This window comes from Sceloporus occidentalis, unplaced genomic scaffold (assembly GCF_023333645.1).
Source record: "Sceloporus occidentalis isolate IW3139 unplaced genomic scaffold, rSceOcc1.0.p SCAF_5, whole genome shotgun sequence".
Classification (NCBI taxonomy): Eukaryota; Metazoa; Chordata; class Lepidosauria; order Squamata; family Phrynosomatidae; genus Sceloporus; species Sceloporus occidentalis.
The window spans coordinates 94,152,867-94,176,750 of record NW_028316985.1 but is presented as its reverse complement, the minus strand read 5'-3'; the positions used below and the strand labels follow the sequence as shown (position 1 = coordinate 94,176,750).

Sequence of the window (23,884 nt, the reverse complement as noted above, 5' to 3'; positions counted from 1 at the left end):
TTGGCTATCTATGGTATCCTCAACACTCTTCCCCAGCACCACATTTCAATTGCATTGATTTTCTGCCCTCTTCACTGTCCAGCTCTCACATCTATACATGGTGATGGGGAATACAATAGTTTGAATGATTCTAACTTTAGCACTCAGCTGCATATCTCTGCTCTTTAGTATTCTGTCTAGTTCTTTCATAGTTGCCCTTCCTATTTCTAGTCTTCTTATTTCTTGACTACAGTCCCCATTCAGTTTGACCCTAGGTATAGGAACTCTTTAATTATTTCAATTTCTTTGTTGTCCAGATTGAATTTGTGTAGATCCTTTGTAGTCATTCTTTTTGTTTTCTTTGTATTCAGCAGCAAGCCTGCCTTTGCACTTTCTTCCTTGACCATCCTTAGCAATTGCTTCAAGTCTGTGATTTTTCTGCTAGTAATATGGAGTTCTAATCACAGTTCTAATCACAGAAATACTAATATAATTTTCACATTATCCAATCTGACTAAATCTTATTTACAAAAGTTTTACTTTTGTAAAACTCCAGAAACAGTAATGGCACACTAATATATTATTTTTTAAAAACACATTTGAAATCTATAGATTGCCTGCCCCAGTGGTAAAAAGGTAGCTGTCTTACCGATTCCTTCACCCATTCAGCATATTGCTCAAAGTAACCTATTATAGTATCCATGTACTTCTTTGTTTCCTGAGGATTGGGAAGAAACACAGTGTGAAGGTACACACAAAAATGTCAAGCATAATAGATTATCTAAAGATCTTTTTTAAAATTAAAGCCAAAAAAGAAATTTACCTGGACAATAACAGATGAAGCATTATTGTTTATAAGATGTTGAGCAGCATCAACAGCTCCAATCACATTTTTCACTTTCCCCTGGAAAAAGGGAAAGAGGATGGTGATAGCAACAGATTATCACATTAAGCCAGTTCACTACTTTAGTTACTACTACTGCTGCTATAGTCATTATTATTAGGATTTTTAAAAGACAAAAGGCATTATACTTTGGGATGATCCCTGCCTATAAACTCATTGTTTCATGTTACTTCACTGGTATGTTATTCAATACATTATGTAAGCCAAACAAGTCATGAGGCAGGATATCAGTTTATAATTCCCAATCTCTTTGGCCCCAGGCAGAAGGGTGTGGGTGATGGAATAACTTGCAGCTAGCATTCAAGAAGGGTGAATATTAATCCTTTCACCAGCAAATTTTTCCGAATTCAAATTATGCCCACCTCCAAGCTATAATTGGCCATGGAGAGGGAAAAGACACATATATTTTTTATATTTGTAATTAAGAGTATCTTGGAAGAGGCCCATGCGCAGGGTGGTTCTGTGTATTGTTAACATCCCTGTGTTCCATTACTGAAAGGGCAGGATACAAAATACAGCCAGCCTTCCATATCCATAGATTATTAGTCAACAATCTGCAGCTTGAAAATATTCCAAAATATATGCATTCCAAAAGCAAACCTTGATTTTGCCATTTTATATAACACAATTTTATTACACCGTTGTATATAATGGGACTTGAACATCCAAAGATTTTGGTACCCATGAGGGGTTCTGGAACCAAACCCCAGTGGATACCAAGGGCCCACTGTATATATGTATCTCCCCTAGAGCTTCTTTAATAAAAGAGCCTTGAAGATCTAGTCATAGAGCTTTCATATCATTTTGAATTTAGCCTGAGGAAACAGATAAGGAGGTCATAATCCTCAAGTACTAGCCCTCCAGTCCGCCAGAATCAGAGATTTGTTACAGAATCCACACAGAACTAGATGTGCAACATAGGCATTCTGCAGCATTGTCACCAGCACCATTGTAAACAGTGTCCTCTAATTTTAGCCATTTGCCTTGTACAGCCCCCCTCCAAAGCCTGGATTGCCATTTTCCGGTTTTTCCCGGGCCAATCCCAGATTGGTGGCTCCACAAAATGTCCCGGCCTGGAATTGCACATACGGGCATGCGAAGTCAACAAGGAAACTGAGAGCAAGATCGGGCTAGGTGAAATCTCTACTACTTTTCTATTAAGGCAGCCGAGAAAGAAATTTATTTTTGTAGACTCAACAGCAAAACAAAAAAATTTCCTTACCGAAAGTTCTGATGATATTTTTTGCAGTAATCGTACACTCTGGTTTAAAGTGCTCTGGTTAAAAACATATAAAACAAAGAGATTATATCACATAAATCTCTTAGATCATATTTAACATATTCAGTAGTTTGGTGCAGATACTGTTTACATCACAGCCTAGAAGATATATCTACCTATCATCATCATCCTTATGCTGCCTTTCTCCCAAAGTGGGACACAAAGCATTTGTTCCAAAACAGATGAACTGAGGTAATCAGAACCTAGAGATACCTGTGATGTTAATAATGTGATGCTATATTTCCAATATATGAAGAGGTTTACAGTGTCTACTGAGTATTTTCTCAGGTTTTCAAATATAGCATTTCAATGCAATCCCTAAATCCATTTAACAGAAATTGTAAGTACCAAAACAATGGAGACTTCATTCTGCCTTATCTGTATCCCACTATATAAACTGCAAAACTCTAGATCAGTGGTGGCATACCTGTGGCACATGTGTCAGAGGTGGCACTCAGAACCCTCTCTGAAGGCATGCATACTGTTGCCCCAGCAAAGGGTTTGCCAGAGTTCTTTACTAGAAAGCCAGAGGGATGCAGCACTTTGCAATAAATAAGTGGGTTTTGGGTTGCAGTTTGGGCACTTGGACTCTAAAAGGTTCACCATCACTGCTCTAGATGGTCTTGTGATTACATCCATTAATAGGCAGATGTCTATTTGTCACATAAAGGCACCTTCATGCCAAATCTCCATGAAAGGCACCCCAGTATCACTGATGGCACTGAGACCACACCAAGTTAAAGCCAGGTGTCCAAGTTCCAGGGCAGAACTATGTATTATAAGAAAACTGGACTGTCTGATATATTAGAGATGTAAAGTTTAGGATTTATTCTGTGAAAAATTCTCACTGTTTTTTTTGTAATGTAGATAGCATGGTCTGTGCAGAAAACATTATTTTCTTCCCCAAAAATGCTTCATAAGTTCTACACAAAATTTGCACATTTTAAAAAAATAGACAAGAAACATTTTCGGTGCATAAAATAGTATTTTTGTGCATAAAAGGCTGTTTTTAGCTGAAAATTATTTGTGAATTTGGCACAGAATTAATCTCAAACTGAAAATGTCACTCCAACATTCTCATTAGGCATTTCAAACACATTTCTCAACCATTTTTTAATTTTTTAAAAATATTCACTCTATCCCTATGAGCTTTCCCATTCTTTCTAAAAATGGTAGTGGTGGTGGTAGGAATGACATCAAGACATGTGCATGTACATATTAGCAACAATAGAAGGAAGGAAGGAAGGAAGGAAGGAAGGAAGGAAGGAAGGAAGGAAAGGCGAAATTGTCTTGGGCTGAAATTTATGGTCGCAGTCACATATTTCTTGTAACATGTTATTCTGCTTTAGTTAGTTTCATATCACACCATTAGTATGTTAATAGCATGCAAGTTCAACTAAATAGCAGCAAGATGTTATCATGGATAGTATTAAATCTGCATGCATCTCAGATAATATTTTGGAAGTAACCCAAGCAAGGTTTTAAAAAAGAGCAATGCAACTATTGCAAGGCTTCAACAAGCTAGAAATACTAGCAAAAGCATTTAATTATGAAGCCTTTATTTAACCACTTAACCTCCACTCCCACTGAAAAAGAACTGTTTCAGATTGATCTAACCTTTAGATTCTAAAGAAACATGAGTTCTTGCAATATAGCTCCTTTGGTTATGCCAGTTATTGTCCCCTCCATGTCTAATCATTCCAAACTTTTGGGTAGCTGTGTGTAGTATTTTCACGGATCTCCACTAAGGCTCTTTCAAAAAATAAAAAACCCTTAAACAACTGGGCCATGATTTGTTGAGGTGGTCCTATAATTTGAAGGACACATTCTCTCCTGACAATTCTTAAATGTCTTTCTTAGGCCTGTTACAGACTGCCAAAATAAAGCTGCTTTGGGTCTCTTTGGAGGTATGCTATTTAAATGATGCATGGGTCCTAAGAGTCCAGAGGTCACGCCAAAGCCACACTCCATTCCTAAGCACTGGAGGGCAGCTTTGGTGCAGCTTCCAGATTCTTAGGGTACATGCATAATTTAAACAGCATACCTCCAAAGAGACCCGAAGCAGCTTTATTTTGGCAGTCTGTAACAGGCCTTAGAGTTATAGTGATACAGTGCAAAAGTGCATTTCCACTGATGGAACACTATGTTGTAACTGTAAATAAATAAATAAATAAATAAATAAGGAGGTGGCGAGAAGGGAACATAATTTTTCTGATAGATTTTTCTCATGAAATTAATAAGAAATATGAGGAGAGGGAAGAAAAGGTTGCTGCTGGTTCCAGGAAATTCCAGAAAATAGTCCAGCACAACAGAAAAGTTATTTGGACATTTTTACTTAAAAAAACAAAAAGAGCTACAGCAAAAAATTACTGCAACCTCCCAGCATGTATTTGTCCGGTCCGGGGGACCCCTTGATCTAACTACATATGTAATACTAAACCTGAGTGGGGAAAACCTGCTGATTTAAAATGGGTCTAAAATTAGTTATTTACTTTCAATGTAAGAAAAGAAAAACACTTACCCTAGCTCTAACATATTTCTTGACAGTCAGTTTTTGGAAAAAGAAGGTTGAAAATGATTAAGAGTTAATAATCAGAAAGTTTTAAGGAAAAAACAAGCAAACAAAAACATAAAATGTCTGCTTTTCAGTAAGGTTATTGCAAAACAAAATTAAACAGCTAAAAGAATCTGATATATAGCAAAACAGAACTGTCTTCCGATTCAGCTCAGTACAACTACTCTTTATCTACACAGAACTTTATTACTGAAGATAACTAAGAATTGTGGTTAATTTAAAGAGGGAAACAAACTCTTCAGATCAGCTTGAAAATGTGAAAAGGAGAAGAAAAGGAGAGGAAAGCATACATGTCCAAGGCTTACTATTGTTCGTGAATATAAAGCTAAAGCACAGAAAGGAATCTCCAAGTAGTCTAGGGAGCTTTAAATGAAAAGACATTAGACCATCACTCTAGATCAGGTTGGGCAATTCTCAGAAGTGGGGGCTGCATGACCTATGCTGCAGCCAGCAAATGTGAAGGGAATCAGGTGGTTAGAATACAAAAAGCTGTTGAGCATTTAATTCAGTCCAGGTCAGTCACAGAGTATCCAGCAGGATGAAGGGAGAAGCAAGGGGGTGCTCATCAGCCAGTTCAGGAAGTCAATAGTTTAGATACACTAATGCAGCATTTTAGCCAGTCCAACAAGGTAAAAAGCATGAACACTGGAAAGTACTTCTTTTTACCAAGGAAGCTTGAAAGCAACAGGCCTCCAGGGACTAGCTGGGAGATTTATAAGCAGCTGATTTGAGACCTTGGTTACCTAATTAGGTCAGTGTCTCCTATTTAATAACCTCTGAGAGTGGCAAAGGCAATCCTCCTTTGTCTCATCATTGCTTGATGAATGATGGCAATGATCTTCAGCCCCTGTAGCCTCCTGATGGGAAGTAATGTCCTTGCCCCAACCCCCAGTTCCTTGCACTCAGATAAAGCCTCATTAAAAGAGAAACAATTTGAAGTTAGAACAATCCATCATATGCCCTAGAGAGCATGGTGGGAGCAATTTTGCTACTCGCCCCCCTCGGTCCCACAAGTGGCATCCGTTTAACAAGTGAGTACACCAGAGCTCAACTCAACCCTGGAGTGACAGGGATGTGTGCTCTGAATTCAACAAGGGCTTTTTGTGGGGTTGTTTTGTTTTTGGAGGGGTGGAATGGGGAGTGGAGAATTGTGAGATCTAGGAGCTACATGCAGCATAGTCCATACTTTCCTCTGTCTTAGACCATTGCTGAAGAAATCAATATGCTTAGAATCTACATCAAGTTGGGGACTGCAACTTGATGTTGGGAAATGAGGGCTGCATCTGGCCCCTAAGCTCTTCTTTGCATCGTCCCAGGACCCTGGACATTTTATTTTAAAAATAGAGCAAAAAAAAAACATCCTTAATTGCTCCTTAAGTGGCAGGTAATCTCTCAAGCACCCTGACCCACAATTGCTTCTACACAACCCAACCAGAACAGAAAAGTTAGCAACTTCACCTTGGTAGTCACCTTCAACCCACTTTTGGATTACACTTCTGGTTGAACATGTGTCAGTGCAGCACACCAGAGGAGCAAACATTGATCTTGCTGCAGTTGCCCAACATGATCTGCACAACCTTGATTTATAATGCTGAACATTTTTGCAGCTTGCTAAACAACCTCCCTACATCCTATCCTAGTCCAGCCACTTTTAGTTTTGTATTATTACCATTGCTTGTTCCAATGGAACAACTTGTTGTCTATGTATCACCCGGATATTATTTGCATGTCCTTTCAAGGCGTTTTCCAGTGCTCCTTTGGGCTGAAAGTATAAACACAAAGGTTAGTTTCCAGATGGTTATTTGAAAAAAATGTGTCAAAGAATGGAACAGGACTACATTTCTCATGAAATACGAAATTGGAAAATATCAATAAGTCTTTCTCTACTACCTTTCTTCCTTTCATAAGCAACTCCCCTATCATAATTAAATTCATATCTTTCTATTTGCTATAATGGAAAGCATTCAAATCTCAACCTTTTATCAAGAAAATAAATGTTTTTCTTTGCAGGAAAGTCCCGTTTTTCTTTCTGTAAGACCTAAAGGTGCAATGGCGCCCTCCACTGAGATGTTTAATTAAAGACAGATAGAAGGCATGACTTCTGAAGGCCAGTTTGTGGGGTATAATTTCCTTTTTGGAATGACTGGTGGGGTAGAGATGTAGATGTATCAAATTTTTGTTCCAAGGCTGGGTGCAGCTCAAAGCTGGAATTCCTCATTGTTTCCATTATGCCTGGTATTGCAAACAAAATGAGAAAATGGAATGTGTGAAACTGCTGAAGAGTCTGCTCAGACTTGCTATTCAAGACTAGACCTAAGGTTGTGTGTGTGTATATATATATGCAAAGCATATATTCTAACTCAGAGGTTTAACTACTTCCCTAAAAATGTTTTTCAGACACTATTTTATTTGAGAAAGGTTAAACTTAGAACCTTTCGACCTTTCAAGTCCCAATATAACAGTTCAGTTCAGTTCATCTTTATTACAGCCGTAGACAAGCATAAATATTACTGTGGAAAGATAGTCTCAGTGTGGCAGTGCTTAATTATTGTGAGCATGCAGTATTGGTGCTCTTTTTATTGTACTGTTTGCCAGAGTGAGTAAAAGTCAAGGTGCTACTTTTAAAATCCAATAATGGCTAGCTTCTGTATTCACAAGCAGAAATACATTTTGCTACTGAATCTGATGACTTACAGATAGTCAGGTGGCTTTGTCACAAAGTTGGTACTCTCTTAGTAATAAGGGCTTCAGATTTATGGAAAACAGACACTTAGTGCACATCTAGGACATTAATAATTTTTTTTCTATTTACAAACGTATTTCAGTAGCAGAGTATTCAGTAAACAGTTGCTCTGGTAGGGAAGAATTTTGATAGCTTACTCTTGCTACTAATTCACTTCATTCAGAGAAAACTTACCAGCTGGTCTGCTCTTGCTTCCAAATCATTAGCAAAGGACAAGAGATCCACTTTGGTAACACTCTTATTGATCTAAAAGACAGAAACACAATTATAGCACTATACTCTTATATGCTGTGCTTTTCACAGCTATTCTGGTACTTGAGTGTTTTCAGGAGGACTGTAATCCCCATCCAGCACAAACTTAATCCTTATTCCTTGATCTGTTCAATATGATTGATTTGTACTTGGTTTTTGTTTAGTAATTTTCCATTATAGCTTAATGACTACTATGTCATGATTGGCTAACATGCTTCCCATTTTTCCTTTTCATTTGCTGTACATGCAGATGCTGTTGTTAGGTAGATGTTACAAAATTCCTATAAATTAAAAGGGTTCAGGGTCAGATAGTTGAAAAAGGCATCTGGACCAAGACTGTATCATTAAATAAACTTCTGTATTCATTTCACTGATGCCTCCATACCTGAACCCAAGTAGGGAAGGGGTCAAGTTTCCCCTACACATATATTCCTAGTATGTACTTAAATTTTATTTTACTGTACTGTATCCTTTAGCAAAATTTTATCTAAGATAATAAAAACAGAAGATACCTCAAGTCTTACCTCTGTCAAGTACGCTGCAAAGTTTATCTCATTTATTCCTGAAGCACTGAAACTCAAAAGATTCTCCTTTCCAATTTCATCCAGCAAGACTATGTTGCTCAAATTTATATTAATATGCTTGATTTTAAGTGATACATCTTCTGCGTACTATAGGAGGAAAAATAAAACAGTTTTCACCCAATTACCATGTGTCACATTAGAACAATCACAATGGAAAGTCATTACACTTTGTTGTCAGTTGCTCACCAAAGACACAAGTCTCTTCTACACATGCACCACAATTGTGACGAGTCTTTGTAATTTTTGTTGTCATAGGTAACAAATCAAAAGTTTTACCATTTTTCTCCTAATTGTGAGAAAATCCTTTGCAAGTGTGCAGTTTTAGGGACTATTTGTACTTTAGGATTTATTCTGCAAAAAACACCATCATATGGGGGATTTGCACAGAAAATGTCATGTTTTCTGTCCAGCAATTTCTCTGCAGAAAAGTGCTGTTTTCTGCACACACAAAATTATCTATGGCCTGTTACAGACTGCCAAAATAAAGCTGCTTCAGGTCTCTTTGGAGCTATGCTATATAAATGATGCATGGGTCCTAAGAGTCCGGAGGTCGCACCAAAGCCACACTCCATTCCTAAGCACTGGAGTGCAGCTTTGGTGCAGCTTCCGGATTCTTAGGATGCATGCAGCATTTAAACAGCATACCTCCAAAGAGACCCGAAGCAGCTTTATTTTGGCAGTCTGTAACAGGGCTATGTGTTCTTTTTATGCAGAACAAATACTCTCAAATCATGGATATTCTTGTCTAAGATTCTCCTCCAATGGATTTCAGACACCCAGAAACCCTGTTTTTCATCTATTATTAAAATATTTTCAAATTCTTTCCATGATGATGTAAGGCTCTAAACCACAAGAAACTGAACTCAGAAACAAACCAGCTACCAATGCAGCAACTTCAGAACCAGCATTAACATTGTTCCCTCTAGCTGGACCAGTCTTTTAGCACTCACATTCTGTGACAGCTGAAGCTTCAATTATCTCTTTAAGGACAGCCCCACACACAGCATATTACAATAGTTAAGCAGGAGGTAACTAGACTAGATTACTGCAATGCACTCTGTGTTAGATACTCAAACATTAACTGGTTCAAAACACGGGAGCCAAATTACTGCCCAGAATGTCAAGACTGGAGTACAGAACTCAAACTTCCATAAAGGTAAAGGTAAAGGTTTTCTCTTGACAAGATTGTCTAGTCTGATTATAGGGGGCAGTGCTCATCCCTGTTACTAAGGCAAGGGAGCCAGCATTGACATAGACAAGTCTATGGCCAGCATGACTGCACAGAATGCTGTTACCCTCCACTGAAGTGGTACCTATTTATCTACTTGCACTTTTACATGCTTTTGAACTGCTGGATTGGGGGAAACTGGGACTAGTGACTGGAGCTCATCCCATCATGCAATGATGCTTGGGGCTCAAATGGCTGACCTGCCTACCCTGCAAACGTCAGAGTCAGTGTCTTAACTCTGAGCCACCACGTTCATCATCTTCCATAGTTGGTCCTTATATTACTGAGCTCAAGCTGAAGTGCTGCTGTTTAGCGTTCATAACCCTAAATGGCTTGCGGCCAGGTTCTTTTAAGTTACTGCATGTTCTAATATGAGCCTGCCCACAGGTTATGGCTCCCCTCAAAAAAGCCAAGGCATACAGATTGATGTTTCAACCCAAATTTCACAGAGACAAAATCTTCATCTACATGGTGGCTGTTGGTCGTGGTGTGAGCTCAGGTAATAACCATCATATCTAGCATCATACTCTTTCACAGCTCTTCAGCCTATTTCAGATGAAATATCAAAACATCAATTTATTTTGTTTTATTTTCTAAATCTCCATTTGAAAGATCATTCAGATAAATAAGTAAAGACTATATAGATCAGTGGTTCCCAACCTGTGGGTCGGGACCCCCTTGGGGGTCGAACGGCCCTTTCATGGGGGTCGCCTAAGACCATCGGAAAACACATATTCGCATGTAGCAATGAAAATAATTTTATAGTTGGGGGTCACCACAACATGAGGAACTGTCTTAAAGGGTCGCAGCATTAGGAAGGTTGAGAACCACTGATATAGATGAAGTATCAAAAAACAACAAAACCCCACTCATACCTCCAACCTAAATTGACTTACCATGCTAACATTCAGAATGTCGTGTATATTGAAGATGTTTTCAAGGTGAAGTGTGGTATAAATGCCTTTGTTTTCTTTGCAGTCACTACAGACACATGTAAAGTACACATCAACATGGAAATCAATGTTAGTTGGGAACACTGCCATTAAATTTTCATTTGCAATTGATAATCCAAACATTCAGAAGAAACTTTCAGAAACAATAATGGCCTAGATTCAGAGGATTATGCTTTGTATCCTGTCCACCATTCATTCACCAAAAGAAGAAAAGAAAGTTCATGGCTATACCTGGAACTCATGATACCTAGACATCATGCAATTTTGTATAGCATACATATGTACAGCAACTTAGTAGAGAAGTTGAGCTGGTTATAGGGAGCATGTAACTCCCATGCTGAAGAGATTCACCGTCGGTTTTGTGGGCAGAATTCAATATGTTGGATAATGACCTATAAAGCCCTATACAGCCTATGTGACCTATAAAGCCCTATACAGCTTAGGCCCAACCTATCTCAAAGACCATATCTCTCTATAAAAGCCTACTTGAGTTTTAAGATCTTTAGGGGAGGGCTTTCTCTCAGTCCCACCATCTTCATGGGTATAGTTGGTGCAGCTGGGAGAGAGCCTTCTCAGTGGCTGCTCCCAGTCTGTGGAACTCTCTGCCAAAAGGGACTCTGGTCCAAAACACACTGCAGAAATGATTTGAGACTACATTAACTGCCCTGGTTCAATGCTAGGGAATTCTGGGAACTGTAGTTTTGTGAGACCTTTAGCCTTCTCTGTCAGAGAGCTCTGGTGCCACAATAAGTAACTCCCAGGATTCCCTACCACTGAGCCAGGGCAGTTGAATTGATTTCAAACTGGATTATTTCTACAGTGTGTTTGAGACCTCATTCTCCCTGCTCTCCTTTCATAGGCCGGCCAAGACTTTTCACAGAATCATAGAGTTGGAAGGGCCATCCAGTCCAACCCCTGCCATGCAGTAAATCTCAATCAAAGTATCCCTGACAGATGACCATCCAGCCTCTGTTTAAAGACCTCTAAGGAAGGAGACTCCACCACACTCTGAGGGAGTGGGTTCCACTGTTGAACAGCCCTTACTGTCAGGAGGTTGCTCCTAATGTTGAGGTGGAATCTCTGTTCCTGTTGCTTGCATCTATTGCTCCGGGTCCTGTTCTCTGCAGCAGCAAAAAACAAAAAACATCTCCCTCCTCAATATGACATCCCTTCAAGTATTTAAATAGGGCTATCATATCACCTCTTAACATTCTCTTCTCCAAGCTAAACATCCCCAGCTCCCTAAGTCGTTCCTCATAGGGCATTGTTTCCAGACCCTTTACCATTTTAGTCACCCTCCTTTGGACATGCTCCAGTTTCTCCACATCCTTTTTGAATTGTGGTGCCCAGAACTGGACACAATATTCCAGGTGGGGCCTGACCAAAGCAGAATATAGTGGCACTATTACTTCCCTTGATCTAGACACTATACTTCTATTGATGCAGCCTAAAATCGCATTGGCCTTGTTAGCTGCCACATTGCACTGTTGACTCATGTTCAATTTGTGGTCTACTTGGACTCCAAGATTCCTTTCACACGTAGTTTCATTCAGCCAGGTGTCCCCCATCCTATATCTGTGCATTTCATTTTCCCACCCAAATGCAGTCAGTAACTTATATTTCTCTATGCTGAAAGTCATTTTGTTAGCTTTGGCCCAGCTTTCTAGTCTATTTAGGTCATTTTGAATTTTGATCCTGTCCTCTGGGACATTAGCTACTCCTAATTTGGTGTCATTTGCGAATTTGATAAGTATGCCCCCAATTCTGTTATCCAAGTCATTGACAAAGATGTTGAATAGCACTGGCCCCAGGACAGAACTCTGTGGGACCCCACTGGCCACTTCTCTCCAGGATGAAAAGGAGCTAATGCTTTTAAATGGTTTGTATTTAATGCTTTTAAAAACAATTTAATATGAGAATGTTTTTGGCTGTATTGTTTTAATTAGGGTGTAAACCATTTTATACGGTGTGAACCTTATAGAAGGAAAAATATAAATTAAATAATAAACAAACAAATAGCATGAAGTCCAGAAAAAACTGTCTGTGCCTGTCCATCTGTCTATGTGTTTGTGGAAGTGGGGGAATAGAGGATGGCTACAATCAGGACCAACAGCAAAAGAAAATTCTCTGCAAATGTTTGTTTCCAATCAGTCAGGTCCAGCAGGCTGCATTTGTTTTTACTTTTCATACAACTGAAACAAAGCATATCAGAACTTCAAATAAAATGGTACTTAGTTAGGTTGTATCAGAATATATCAAAGAGTTACCTGTAAACTTTTTCAAATGTCAAGTCAATATTTGGATTTTTTAAAATTATGCCAGATAGATAGTGTTTCCAGTGGCGATTCAACAAGTAGGGAGTGTCCAAAACCTAGAGCATGACAACATAATGAAAGTATTATTTTTTCACAGGTTAGTTCTGAGAAATTCTAATATCTATATCTATATCTATATCTATATATTCATTCATTCTAAACACTAAGGGAACATAACTGCTTATTTTTTTATTTAAAAAAATAGCAATGGACCACTGACTTCTTTAGAATTCCTCCCATCTATTCAAGGCTCAGGGTTTGGTACAGATTTAAATCAATGATTTCTAAACTTTGGTCCTCCAGATATTTTGGACTTCAGCTCCCAAATTCCTGACTTTTGACCAAGCTGGCTAGGACTTCTGGGAGTTGAAGTCCAAAATGAAAAAGTTTGGGAATCCCTGATTTAAAGTAAGCCTGAGTCCAGTTTTATTACCTCAGATTGCAAACTTATATAAACAAGAAACATCTGTTATAATTCAAAGATATAGTCATGCTAGTCTGTAGAATTAGCATGCAGAGAGATATCTTGTTGCACCTTTGAGACTAACTGAAAGATAGAAATTGGCAGCGTAAGTCTATAAAAGCTCATGCTGCCAACTGCTTTCTCTCAATCTCAAAGGTGCTACGAGATCTCTCTACAAACAAACATTTGTGACAGTTCAGTCTCTTTTACTAGTAACATCGCTCAGAGTTGAACTAGAATGCATTTTTAGATGAGGTAGTCCCTCAAGTATCTGGTTGTCATAGCATGTGATATGTGCCAATAATTGATCTTGCTTTTAGTACACTTTGTTTTGAGACTGGACCAGAGTGGTGTAGAGGTTTGAGTGTTGGTCTACAATTCTGGAGACCAGGGCTCAATTTCCAGCTTGGCCATGAAACCCACTGGGTGTTCTACATCCAATTAGCCTCAAGGAAAGGCAATGGCAAACCTCTTCTGAACAAATCTTGCCAAGAAAACCCTGAGATAGGTTTGCCTTAGGGCCATCAAAAGTCAGAAATGACTTGAAGGCACACGACACGAAGTCACAAAAGATTAACATGGCTTGATTTGCAAAAGCATGCATCTCTGAGGAAATCATGTTGCAGGAATGTTAACAAGAGGAAATATGCATTCTCTTTAACATCTAGTCTAACCCTCAAGGTAGACTATAATTGCAGATCTTGCTAGACAATGAATTTTACTACATTATGAACCTTTATTAAAAATAAAGAGATTAGTAAGGTTTTGTTATTTCCAAGTGATAGCAAGAGCTACACAGAATTGTTAGTCTGAACCAGAGTTTAAATTTTGGTTTAAAGAAACTATTGGAGAATATTTTGTTTGAGAGGTAAGGAGAATAAAACATAAGGGGAAAGGTTGGAGGAGCTGGACATGTTCACCTTGGTGAAGAAAGACTGAGGGATGACATGACTGCATGTTTTAAATATAGTGTGCACCCAGTATCTGCGAAGAACCCTTTTCCGTCCTGTCCACTCCCCGTGGATACCAAAATCCGTGGATGCTCAAGTCCCATTGCCATTAATGGGAGTCACCCCTTGAGTTACAGCGGGCCTTCCTTATCTGCATACTTGCCATCCACGGATTTGAGCATCTGCAGATGGCAAGCCTGCATTGTCTCCAATGGTGGTGCATGCCTCCCTTCCCCCCTTCCTTCCTTCCTTCCTTCCTTCCTTCCTTCCTTCCTTCCTTTTTGTCCCGGCTTGGCTTTGGAGGCAGAGTCTTCCACTCAGTTGGCTAAGGCTAGGGTTTGAGTCACAGAGCCCCTGTCCCCAGGCCTAGCACCCTGGACAGAGCCTCTGGGCTCTGAGATTTAAGCCCTGGCACCCTCCAGCCAAGGGGTCTCCGAATCAAGCCCCAGAACCCTGTTGGCCAGAGGGAGCCAGCGTCAGGGCTGGAGCTTGAGTTTTGGAGCCCAGAGGCTCTATCCTGGGCGCTAAGCCTGGGGACAGGAGCTCTGAGACTGAAGCCCCAGCGCCAGCTGACTGGGTGGAAGACTCTGCCCCCAAAGTCAAGCAGGGGCAGAAAGGAAGGAAGGAGGGAAGAAAGGGGGAGGGAGGCATTTACCACCATTGGGGACAATGTGGGTTTGCCATCTGCAGATGCTCAGATCCATGGATGGCACATATGCGGATAAGGAGGGCCCACTCTACCTCAAAGGGTGACACAGAGAGGAAGGCCCCAGAGACTAAGACCAGGTCTAATGGTTTGAAGTTACAGAAGAGTAGATTATGGCTGTAGAAGGAATCTCATGAGAGTAAGAATGGTTTGCCTAGAGTGATCATTGGTTTCCTTATCTGGGTATCTTTAAAAAAGAGGCTAGAGAGCTACCTGCTGGAGATGTTTTAGCTGGAGATCCTGCACTGAACAGGATGTTGGACTCAATGGTCCATGAAGCCTATTCCAACTCCGTGATTTTACAAACTCTGTGGCGCGTTACAGATGGGCCCTTTGCAGAGTGTCCACAACATGCTAGGGTTGCCTTGGGGCGGCGCATGCACACGCCCCGCAACTCTAGCACGTCATGCATGCGCCGCAGTTGTGCAGCACCATACATACGGCGTGCGTATCTGTCATGTCGCTGCTGTGCAGCTTCCAGATGGAGCTGCGCAGCTGCGATGTAACAGCGCCGTCTTTGGGGCTTTGTGGCGCCGCAAGAAGGAGCTGCTTTTTTGAGCTCCTTCTTTGCTGCGCAGCTGCACCGCGCAATTTGTATGCTGCGGCGCAGCTGTGCAGCAAAGAGAGGCGCCGAGGAGGCGCCTCTTTTGCGCGGTCTGTAACGCGCCTGTGATTCTATGGTTGTAGCCGACTTTCCTTAGTCAAACATTTAAAAAACCGTCTGCTTCCAAAATTAATAAATTAACTAATTAAGCCTCTTTAGGGGAGGGCTATAAATAATTAGTGCATAACTAATTAAATTTAATGAATTATTTCCACACTCTTGGTGGGATTAACATTAATATTCTGTTTAACATTATTTCACTGTCATTTGACATATAAAGTTTTGAGAGAAGAAAATGTTTCACATTTTTAATTGCCACAAAGGTTGGATTGGTTGAATAAGTCAATTTTTTCTTAGTGCTGATTTGTCCTGAAATTTCAAGAAAAAGCAAAAAGAAATCAGTTTATTCCAAGTGATATTGCACTGGTATGAGCCAAAACCAAGCAAGGGTAAAAGGAGATGGCTCCCTGGAAAAGGTAAGACCCATATGATCTGTGTGGCATGGAGGTGCAGGAAATACAAGCTGATCTTTTAAAAATATCTTGGATATGTTCCAAAACACAGCTCTTCTGAAATGGTATATTAAACCTGACCAATGAAGTTTCTGCTTAGTACCTAAAGATGCAAGCTAACTGTAAGGGGGAAAGGGGGGGGGGGAATACAGGAAGCAGTCCTATACCAGGCCAGCTCACTTCTGTTCACTTGCAGCATGGAGGCAATGTAATAACATTGTTCTCAAAGTGCCAAGTGCTTTATTTATTCATGCTTAATATGTTTTTGGAACAAAAATTCCTTCTTCAGGAAATGAAAACATAATTTTCATAATGAGAAATCCTTACATGAAAGGATAGCCAAAAAGCTGTTGTTCTGGTGGTGGTTGTGTGCTGTCAAGTTGTTTCCAACTATGGTGATCTTAAAGCGACCCTATGGTGGGGTTTCCTTGGCAAGATCTGTTGAGAGGGCAATTTGCATTTGCCTCCCTCTGAGAGAGCATGACTTGACTATTAGGTTTCCATGCCCAACAAGATGCTTGATCTCCATCTTCCAGAGTTGTAATCCAATGCTCAAATCAATACACCACACTAGCTCTTTATTTCAAGCAAAACGTTCCCTTGCACATTTTAAATTTGTACTGCATGTTTACATATAACAGATCTGTTTCAAACTGTAAACAGCATAAATAAATCATTTTGAAAATAGTTCTCTTGCTCACTACACTCAGTGCCTCTTCACTTTTTGTTTTTATGTAAGCCTCCTCCCCCACCCCATCTCACTCAGTTGTTGTAGAATAGTAAGATAATATAGTTCAAGTGCAACAATGAAAAACCTACATGGAAAATATCTTCATCATCAACTTGTTGGCAAGGGTATATGAAAACATAAGAATCACACTATAAAGAAGAAAATTTATTTTTCTACTCAGGTGCACATTTTATTATTGATCATTTAATGCAAGTGATATAGACAACCTTACTTTGAATAAAGTCTTGTCTTCAAATGGCTCGCAGATAAGCTTTTCTACATTTCCACCCGTAATAAAAGTGACGACTACAATTAGCATCAGAGCCCAAGAGAAGAGGAAACTGAATCCAACTCCACTAGGAGGGAAAAAAAAGACAGAAAATATCTGAGACATTAAAAATGATATATAGTTATTTTATAAGCCTCCAGAAATATATGTGTATGTGGGTGTGTACATAAACAGGTATGTGTGATTCCAGGTTGCTGAAGATCTTGGAGTTCAACTATGATGATAACATGTGCAAACAGGAAGATGAGCATAATTCCAGTGCAAGCTTATCTAAGAGTAACAGAAGCCAACCCCACTGTAAAATGGATGGATATCAGTGGCAATCTGCCCTATTCATACATTAGTTAGCAAATTTGGATTCATCAATAAACTGAATCAATCAGCATCTAGCAGTCAATTTGATCTCTGAGAAGCATGCCCACTATAATGGAAGTATCTGCATACATATGTTGGACATATTTTCATGTTACTTTTTTTGGACAGTAAGAAATCTCATGCATACATCTAAACCCGTGGTGGCAAACCTATGGCTCGCATGCCAGAGATGGCATGTGAAGCCCTTTTTCATGGCACATGGAGGGCGGGGAAGTGGAGGAACAGGCATGCACCTGTTCCTCTTCTTCCTCCCTCACCTCCCAGGCCTTCAGTTGTCTCTGGAGAGGCAGATGAAGGTCCTGGAGGGTGAGGGGGAGAAGTCCCATCCCAGAAGTCCTGCCCTGAAGGGTGGAGGTCCCGCTTCAGAAGTCCCACACCTGGCACCAGGTAACACCTGGTGCCAGAAGGCCTTTTAGGTTTGGGCACTCAGTCCCTAAAAGGTTTGCCATCACTGATCTAAACAATATTATGTGCAACACATGTAATTATATCCCATCATTATTACCTGTCAATTGAAGATCTTTCACATAAATCTCAAGTCTTAAGGTCATCAATGTGCATAAGGCTCCTTTGATTATCTTAGGAATTACATGAGCTCCTTCAGGACCTATCTGATCACTGTTAATCACTATTTGATTAAAACACCTCTCTCATTTTTTTTCTTCATTTAATGTTCTGCCTGTAGAATTCTGTGGTATTTACAAGGTCTTTATTAAATCTTTACTAGTCCCAAGAATAATTTTATTATTGTTGTTGTTCTTCAACAACAATGTAATATAGTCTCACAATGTAATCCTCTTAAGTTGATGAAATTCTGAAGCAACAAGAACTCACGCCATTAAGAAATTTCCTCCAGTGTTCGAGATGCAGCCTCTTGTTGTTGGAGTAGCATTTTTGTCATAACCACAGGTACCACATAACAGTCCCAGATAGTAAAAGACAAGGATCAATATCACCATACAGCAAAGAATTAAGCAACCCAGCCATCTAAGGAAAATCAATTTAAAAAAAAATGACATTAAAATATATGAATGGTAAAACACTGAGATCAGACAACAAAAATCCACAAATCTGACCCACAGATAAGATTAAAGGTATATATAGTATTCCCAAATGAATTTCCATTGCCAGTTTGATTGTGTTTTTTTTTATCAGCAATACAGTGCAACATTTCTCTCCTCCAATACAATATATTATCATATTTCACTCTCTTTACACTTCTGCTTTATAACAGGGCACAGAATTAAAATATTAAATTCAGTGTTGCACCACTTTGATACTAGCTAAACTACAAAACAGATCAAAAGTGTTATAGCTATCTAAAATAATTGTTCTCCAGGTTTTTCTTCAATACACCATGCATCTGCATGGGGCAGATTCAGATTCCATTGTAATATAATATTTTTACATGGGAAGTGGTGGTTTTACATCAGTTAGCTCTTAGAGGAACATACTATTTTAAAGTATGGCTTTTACATTTCATCATCCAAATGGCAGGCACATACCTATAGAAATCATATTGCTCCACTAATGGAAAATGATCTTGAACGTATGCTTCACTCTGAGTAAGATATATTGTGAAGTCAGCTAGTACTTTCTGGACAGGAAGCATTTTAGTAAAGGCTGTGATATTTGAACCAATAGCATCCAGTACATTTTTTATATCTGAAAGAAATGAGTGTATTTTTGATGACTCTTATGCAGGCAAGAGAAAACAATTTACTGCATGCTAACAAAAAGATATATTTGATGCAGCTCTATTGGTAGAATAAGGCATAAAAAGAAGTATGAAGCTGAAAGCAGGCCACATAAATAAATAAATAAATAAATGTGAGATGGTGTTTTAATGCACACTTTCACATATACAAACCTAACTTTGTGCATGCTGATGAAAGCCAGAGACTTTTACATTTACGAACTCATTATAATGAAATTGTGGTCTAGTTCACGGCCACATAATGAGAAAGCATGACTCATTAGAAAAGACAATAATGCTAGTAAAGGCAGAAGGCAGTTGATAGAGAGAAGGACCACACGCTAAATGGCTAGATTCAGGGAGGTCATAGGCCTGAATCTACGAGACCTAAGCAGAGCAGCAGAGGATAAGGGGGCTTGGAGATGTCCCATAATAGCCTGGAGAAAAGAAGGTTAAGAGGTGATATGATAGCCCTGTTTAAATATTTGAAAGGATGTCATATTGAAGAGGGAGCAAGCTTGTTCTCTGCTGCTCCCGAGAACAGGACCCGGAACAATGGATGCAAGCTACAGGAAAAGAGATTCCACCTGAACATTAGGAGGAACTTCCTGACAGTAAGGGCTGTTCGACAGTGGAATGCACTGGGTGATAAGAGTCTCCTTCCTTGGAGGTCTTTAAACAGAGGCTGGATGGCCATCTGTCAGGGATGCTTTGAATTGGATTTCCTGCATGGCAGGGGGTTGGACTGGATGGCCCTAGTGGTCTCTTCCAACTCTATGATTCTATGATTCTATGATTCTATGCAGGGTTGCCATGGGTGAAGGTCAGTTACCAAAAACAACATGGTCTAGTTCTTACCAAGGAGATAAATCTATGTCCGAATTGTGAAGTCAAAGGCTTCCATGGCCAGCGTCCATGGTTTTTTGTGGGGTTTTCAACCTATGAGGCCATGTTCTAGAAGAATTTATTCCTGATGTTTTGACAGCAGCTGTGGCTGGCATCTTCCAAGAAAATGCTGGCAAAACATCAGAAATAAACTCTTCTAGAACATGACCTCATAGTCCAAAAACCCACAAAAACTATGTCTTAATTATTCAGCTCCAGACTCTTGTTGGGAATACACATTATCATTTCTCCTCCATATCAAAAAAAAGTATACAGATGTTTTTTGCGAGGGAATCAGTCTGTTGTGTGAGTCTCCAACTGCACCTGTACAACCCAGGTTTTTCATTTCCGAAGGGACTAAAGCAAAGGTGTTATGTTTTCTTCAGACTACTCAATTTGTTGTTGCTGTTATTAACCCTAACTCATGGCAACCCTGTGGATGAGACATCGCCAAGCCTCCCTATCCTCCACTGTTCTGCTTAGTTCCTACAAATCCAAGGCCAATCATTTATGATTGAGTCTATCCATCTGGCATGTGGTGTTCTCTTTCTACTTCCCTAGACCTTTCCTAACTTTATTGTCTTTTCTAATGAGTTGTTCTTTCTCATGATGTGGCCAAATGTAACCAGATAAGAACCTTGCTATTGAAAGTAAGTAGTGAACAATTTGGCAGTGAATCATGTCCTAAGCTTTAGCTGACTGTAGTAGGCTCAATACCAACAGTCAGCTAAAGCCTTATGATTCAGTCAATTGTTCACTGCTTACTTCTGATAGCAAGGTCCCTATCTGTTTACATTCCTGGTTTTCCTTAGAATGTGAACGTAACTGTATCATGTTTATTAAAATCCAATACAAATGTTCTCTACCAACTGTCTAAGGACAGCAATAAAATAACATTTCAGGCTCTTATAGCCCAGTTTTCTTCTCCACAAAGCAGTAGGTAGGGATACATGAGAGCCTGAGAATTATTATGGGATGAGATTTGTGCTTTTAAAAAGCATGACAAAGGCCAAAGTATGGGCAGTGCATGAAAAGAACTGAAACATAATGCCTACACAGCTGTAGCAAACATTTTAAAGACATATCTAATTCTACTTTGTGGAGAAATGGGAATTTGCAAAAGAAATATGACACTGCTTGTTAAATTTCCTGAGATGGAAAGAATGAGTAATCATGACTTTCAATATGCATTAAGTGTAATTTCAATTTTAATTATTTCAATTTTTAAAAGCTTCAAGCATTTTAACATATACCCAAACGAACATGTTTTTTTCATTTCTGGACATTTGTTAGAATAATAATAGAGAATCTATACTTGAAATTTCAAACTGTTTGTTATAAAATGTTTGTATCCCCTTTATCTATCAAGAAAAGCACTGGTCTCTATAATTAAGAAATAGCATTCAGGTTCCTGGGGCTGCTCTCTCTCTCTAAATGATTTTGGTGAAACAGCTATAATTATTGAGTGCAATTCAATGTGATGGTGTAAGCAAAGCTATTTTAACAGAAATACAGCAGGTCTTCACTTGCAGGAGGAACCTGGCTTTGCAATGTATGATGGTGCACAGTTACCAATGAATCAAACATTGATTCAGTCATCAAAGTTCAGGCAGAGTGTCTGCCTGGTTAATTTTTTTTAATGCCATATAGGTCTTTATTTAGTGCTTATTCAATACCTTTAACTAAAGAATTGGGAAACTTTTCTGGGTACTGAACTGTATTAACACTATTCACAGCAGCCTATGATAATGCCACAGAATATGCATTTTTAGCATTTGTTATTGCAGAGCAGATGTTTGAATTCATTACAGATTGAATAGAGTACTTCTAAACTGGACACCCCTCTTTCTACTGTATATGCCATGTCTGACACTGCTCAGAACTGCACGTTAACAAAGTCCCAAAGAGTTAGTGTGTGCTTAGTTGCCTCCATGAAAACAAAACGGCTTCAATAACTTAATTGTGAGTGTATCCTATGCTTAATTTTTAACAATTTAGAAAGAAACTGCAACAGTTTAACGCATATTGATAGTTATTGTGAAGAACAATTGATTTTTCACTTAATTGTTCCTAGGTATTTTAACATTATAACATTATAAGGCATTTTAACATAGCTTTAGCATTACAGTTTTGATGAGTCACACAGTATGTCATATGTTTATATGCATACTGTGTATTCTTTTTGCAAACTTACAAGGTACAGCTGCTTATATAGGAAGAACAGGTCCATAATGCAAGAACAAAAATTAAAGAGAGGTTAATAAACATTTTCTAAGTCTGAATACACCAATCACATGCTCGTTTTGCAAAAACTGATATATCAGCTACTAGTGCTCAGGGGTTTTCATTCTATACTTATTTTGTGTTGTACAGTTCACAAGATAGAAGATCGGAACCCAAGCCAGTTTTATCTGGCCCCTGGTAGTACTACAAACATTTATCCAGGCTCTGGTTAACAAAAGAAGGGAAGAAATGATTTCTAGCAGCAAATAATAAGAGATATTCCATATGTATATATGTCCTTGCTTCACATTTCCTGTTCACAGCTAGACGATGACAGATTTATTATACAGCCTGAGTGAGGGCATTCAGAGGACAGGGATAAACAATACGCGTAAGACCTCCAGCCTAGAATGGTCACTGAAAATTGAAAAGTTGGTCACCTTCAGTCTAAAGGATTCATGGTCCATCTACTTTCCCTAAGATGCCTTAGGGACTTACTGTGAGGTGGCTTTGCAGTCCAGAAGTCAGGATGGTGTCAGTGCCAGTTCACTAATGGCAACAATCAACTTTTTCTTTCCCAGAAGCTTGTGCTCTATGCACAGGCTCTGGCAATGGCAGGAATCACCAGCCGATGGATTTAAAGTATTAGCTGGTGGGCAGGATCAGAGTGAAGCTACTGACTAGCTTTATTCTGGTCAACTGCTGGGATATACACGGAGGCCCTTCAGCAACCCAGGCTTAGTTCTCTTTGGATCTTCATCCAATGTGAAGTCGAAGGCGTTCATTCTCTGAAGATGCCAGCCACAGATGCTGGTGAAACATCAGGAATAAACTCGTCTAGAACATGGCTACATCGCCCAAAATACCCACAAAAAACTATGGATCTCCATCCACTTTGAAAGTAGAAATTGTACTATACGTTTCATTTCTTTTGTCACGATTTTGTAGACAGTTCACATGGGATCCAGTTCCAGGAAGTAGGTATGCAGGTATTGACAAGACTAACAAATGGGACTTTGGCCATGTAGACAGCAAGGATCACATTTAGCTCAGGGAAATGCTGGGTTGCACACCTCCACTAACAGGGAATCCATGCAGCGGCATCCACCCATGTGGAAGCCCAGACTTGTCATCCTGGCAAGTGGACCATGTGTTTGTTCGATCACCAATCAATAGGTGGGTTGGTCAATGCCTAAATCCAGACCCATGTTGGCACCAACCTTATGTACAGCTGTAATGAATGATGTGGACTTATTTTTCTCCAGTTATGTGACTTGGGTATTTTGTTGGAATGACCCTCCTTGGATCCACAACTGCTAAGTGCTTTTGCTTTTGTAAGCCAAGTGAGAGAGCTGATGAAGATTCATCTCGCTCCAATCATAGATTTTAAAAAAAGTAGGACTTCCTAGCCTTGTTGCTTTTATCTGAGGAGTTTCATGCATTTCCTGCCACAATGTTCCAGGCTTCTATATTTCTGGTCCTCTGCTTAGGTCAGCTACTAAGAAATTGTGACTGAACTGTTGTTCTCACCAGAGTCCATCCACTGACTTCCATTCTCATCTCTTTTTCCCTTCTTCCTCTGACACGAACCCTTTTTCTTTATGCCTCTCAACTTACTAATTAATATACACCACTTCTG

At 39.4% G+C, this 23,884-nt stretch overlaps 1 protein-coding gene across 5 annotated transcripts in view; it reads right to left on the bottom strand.

Moving 5' to 3' along the window:
• Window positions 1-23,884, bottom strand: part of PROM1 (prominin 1) — a 107,835-nt gene that overhangs the window by 11,529 nt on the left and 72,422 nt on the right. For 4 of the 5 annotated variants that reach the window (XM_089524767.1, XM_089524765.1, XM_089524764.1 and 1 more), the window contains 11 exons: window positions 18,947-19,106; window positions 18,276-18,428; window positions 17,010-17,133; window positions 12,765-12,868; window positions 10,441-10,525; window positions 8,257-8,403; window positions 7,655-7,726; window positions 6,407-6,499; window positions 2,106-2,159; window positions 803-883; window positions 629-697 (listed from right to left, as the gene is read on the bottom strand). In XM_089524767.1, coding sequence (XP_089380893.1) covers window positions 629-697; window positions 803-883; window positions 2,106-2,159; window positions 6,407-6,499; window positions 7,655-7,726; window positions 8,257-8,403; window positions 10,441-10,525; window positions 12,765-12,868; window positions 17,010-17,133; window positions 18,276-18,428; window positions 18,947-19,106 — 1,142 coding nt within the window. Of the gene's footprint in view, window positions 1-628; window positions 698-802; window positions 884-2,105; window positions 2,160-4,683; window positions 4,702-6,406; window positions 6,500-7,654; window positions 7,727-8,256; window positions 8,404-10,440; window positions 10,526-12,764; window positions 12,869-17,009; window positions 17,134-18,275; window positions 18,429-18,946; window positions 19,107-23,884 lie in introns of all 5 variants that reach the window. The other variant, XM_089524763.1, reaches the window with a different exon arrangement.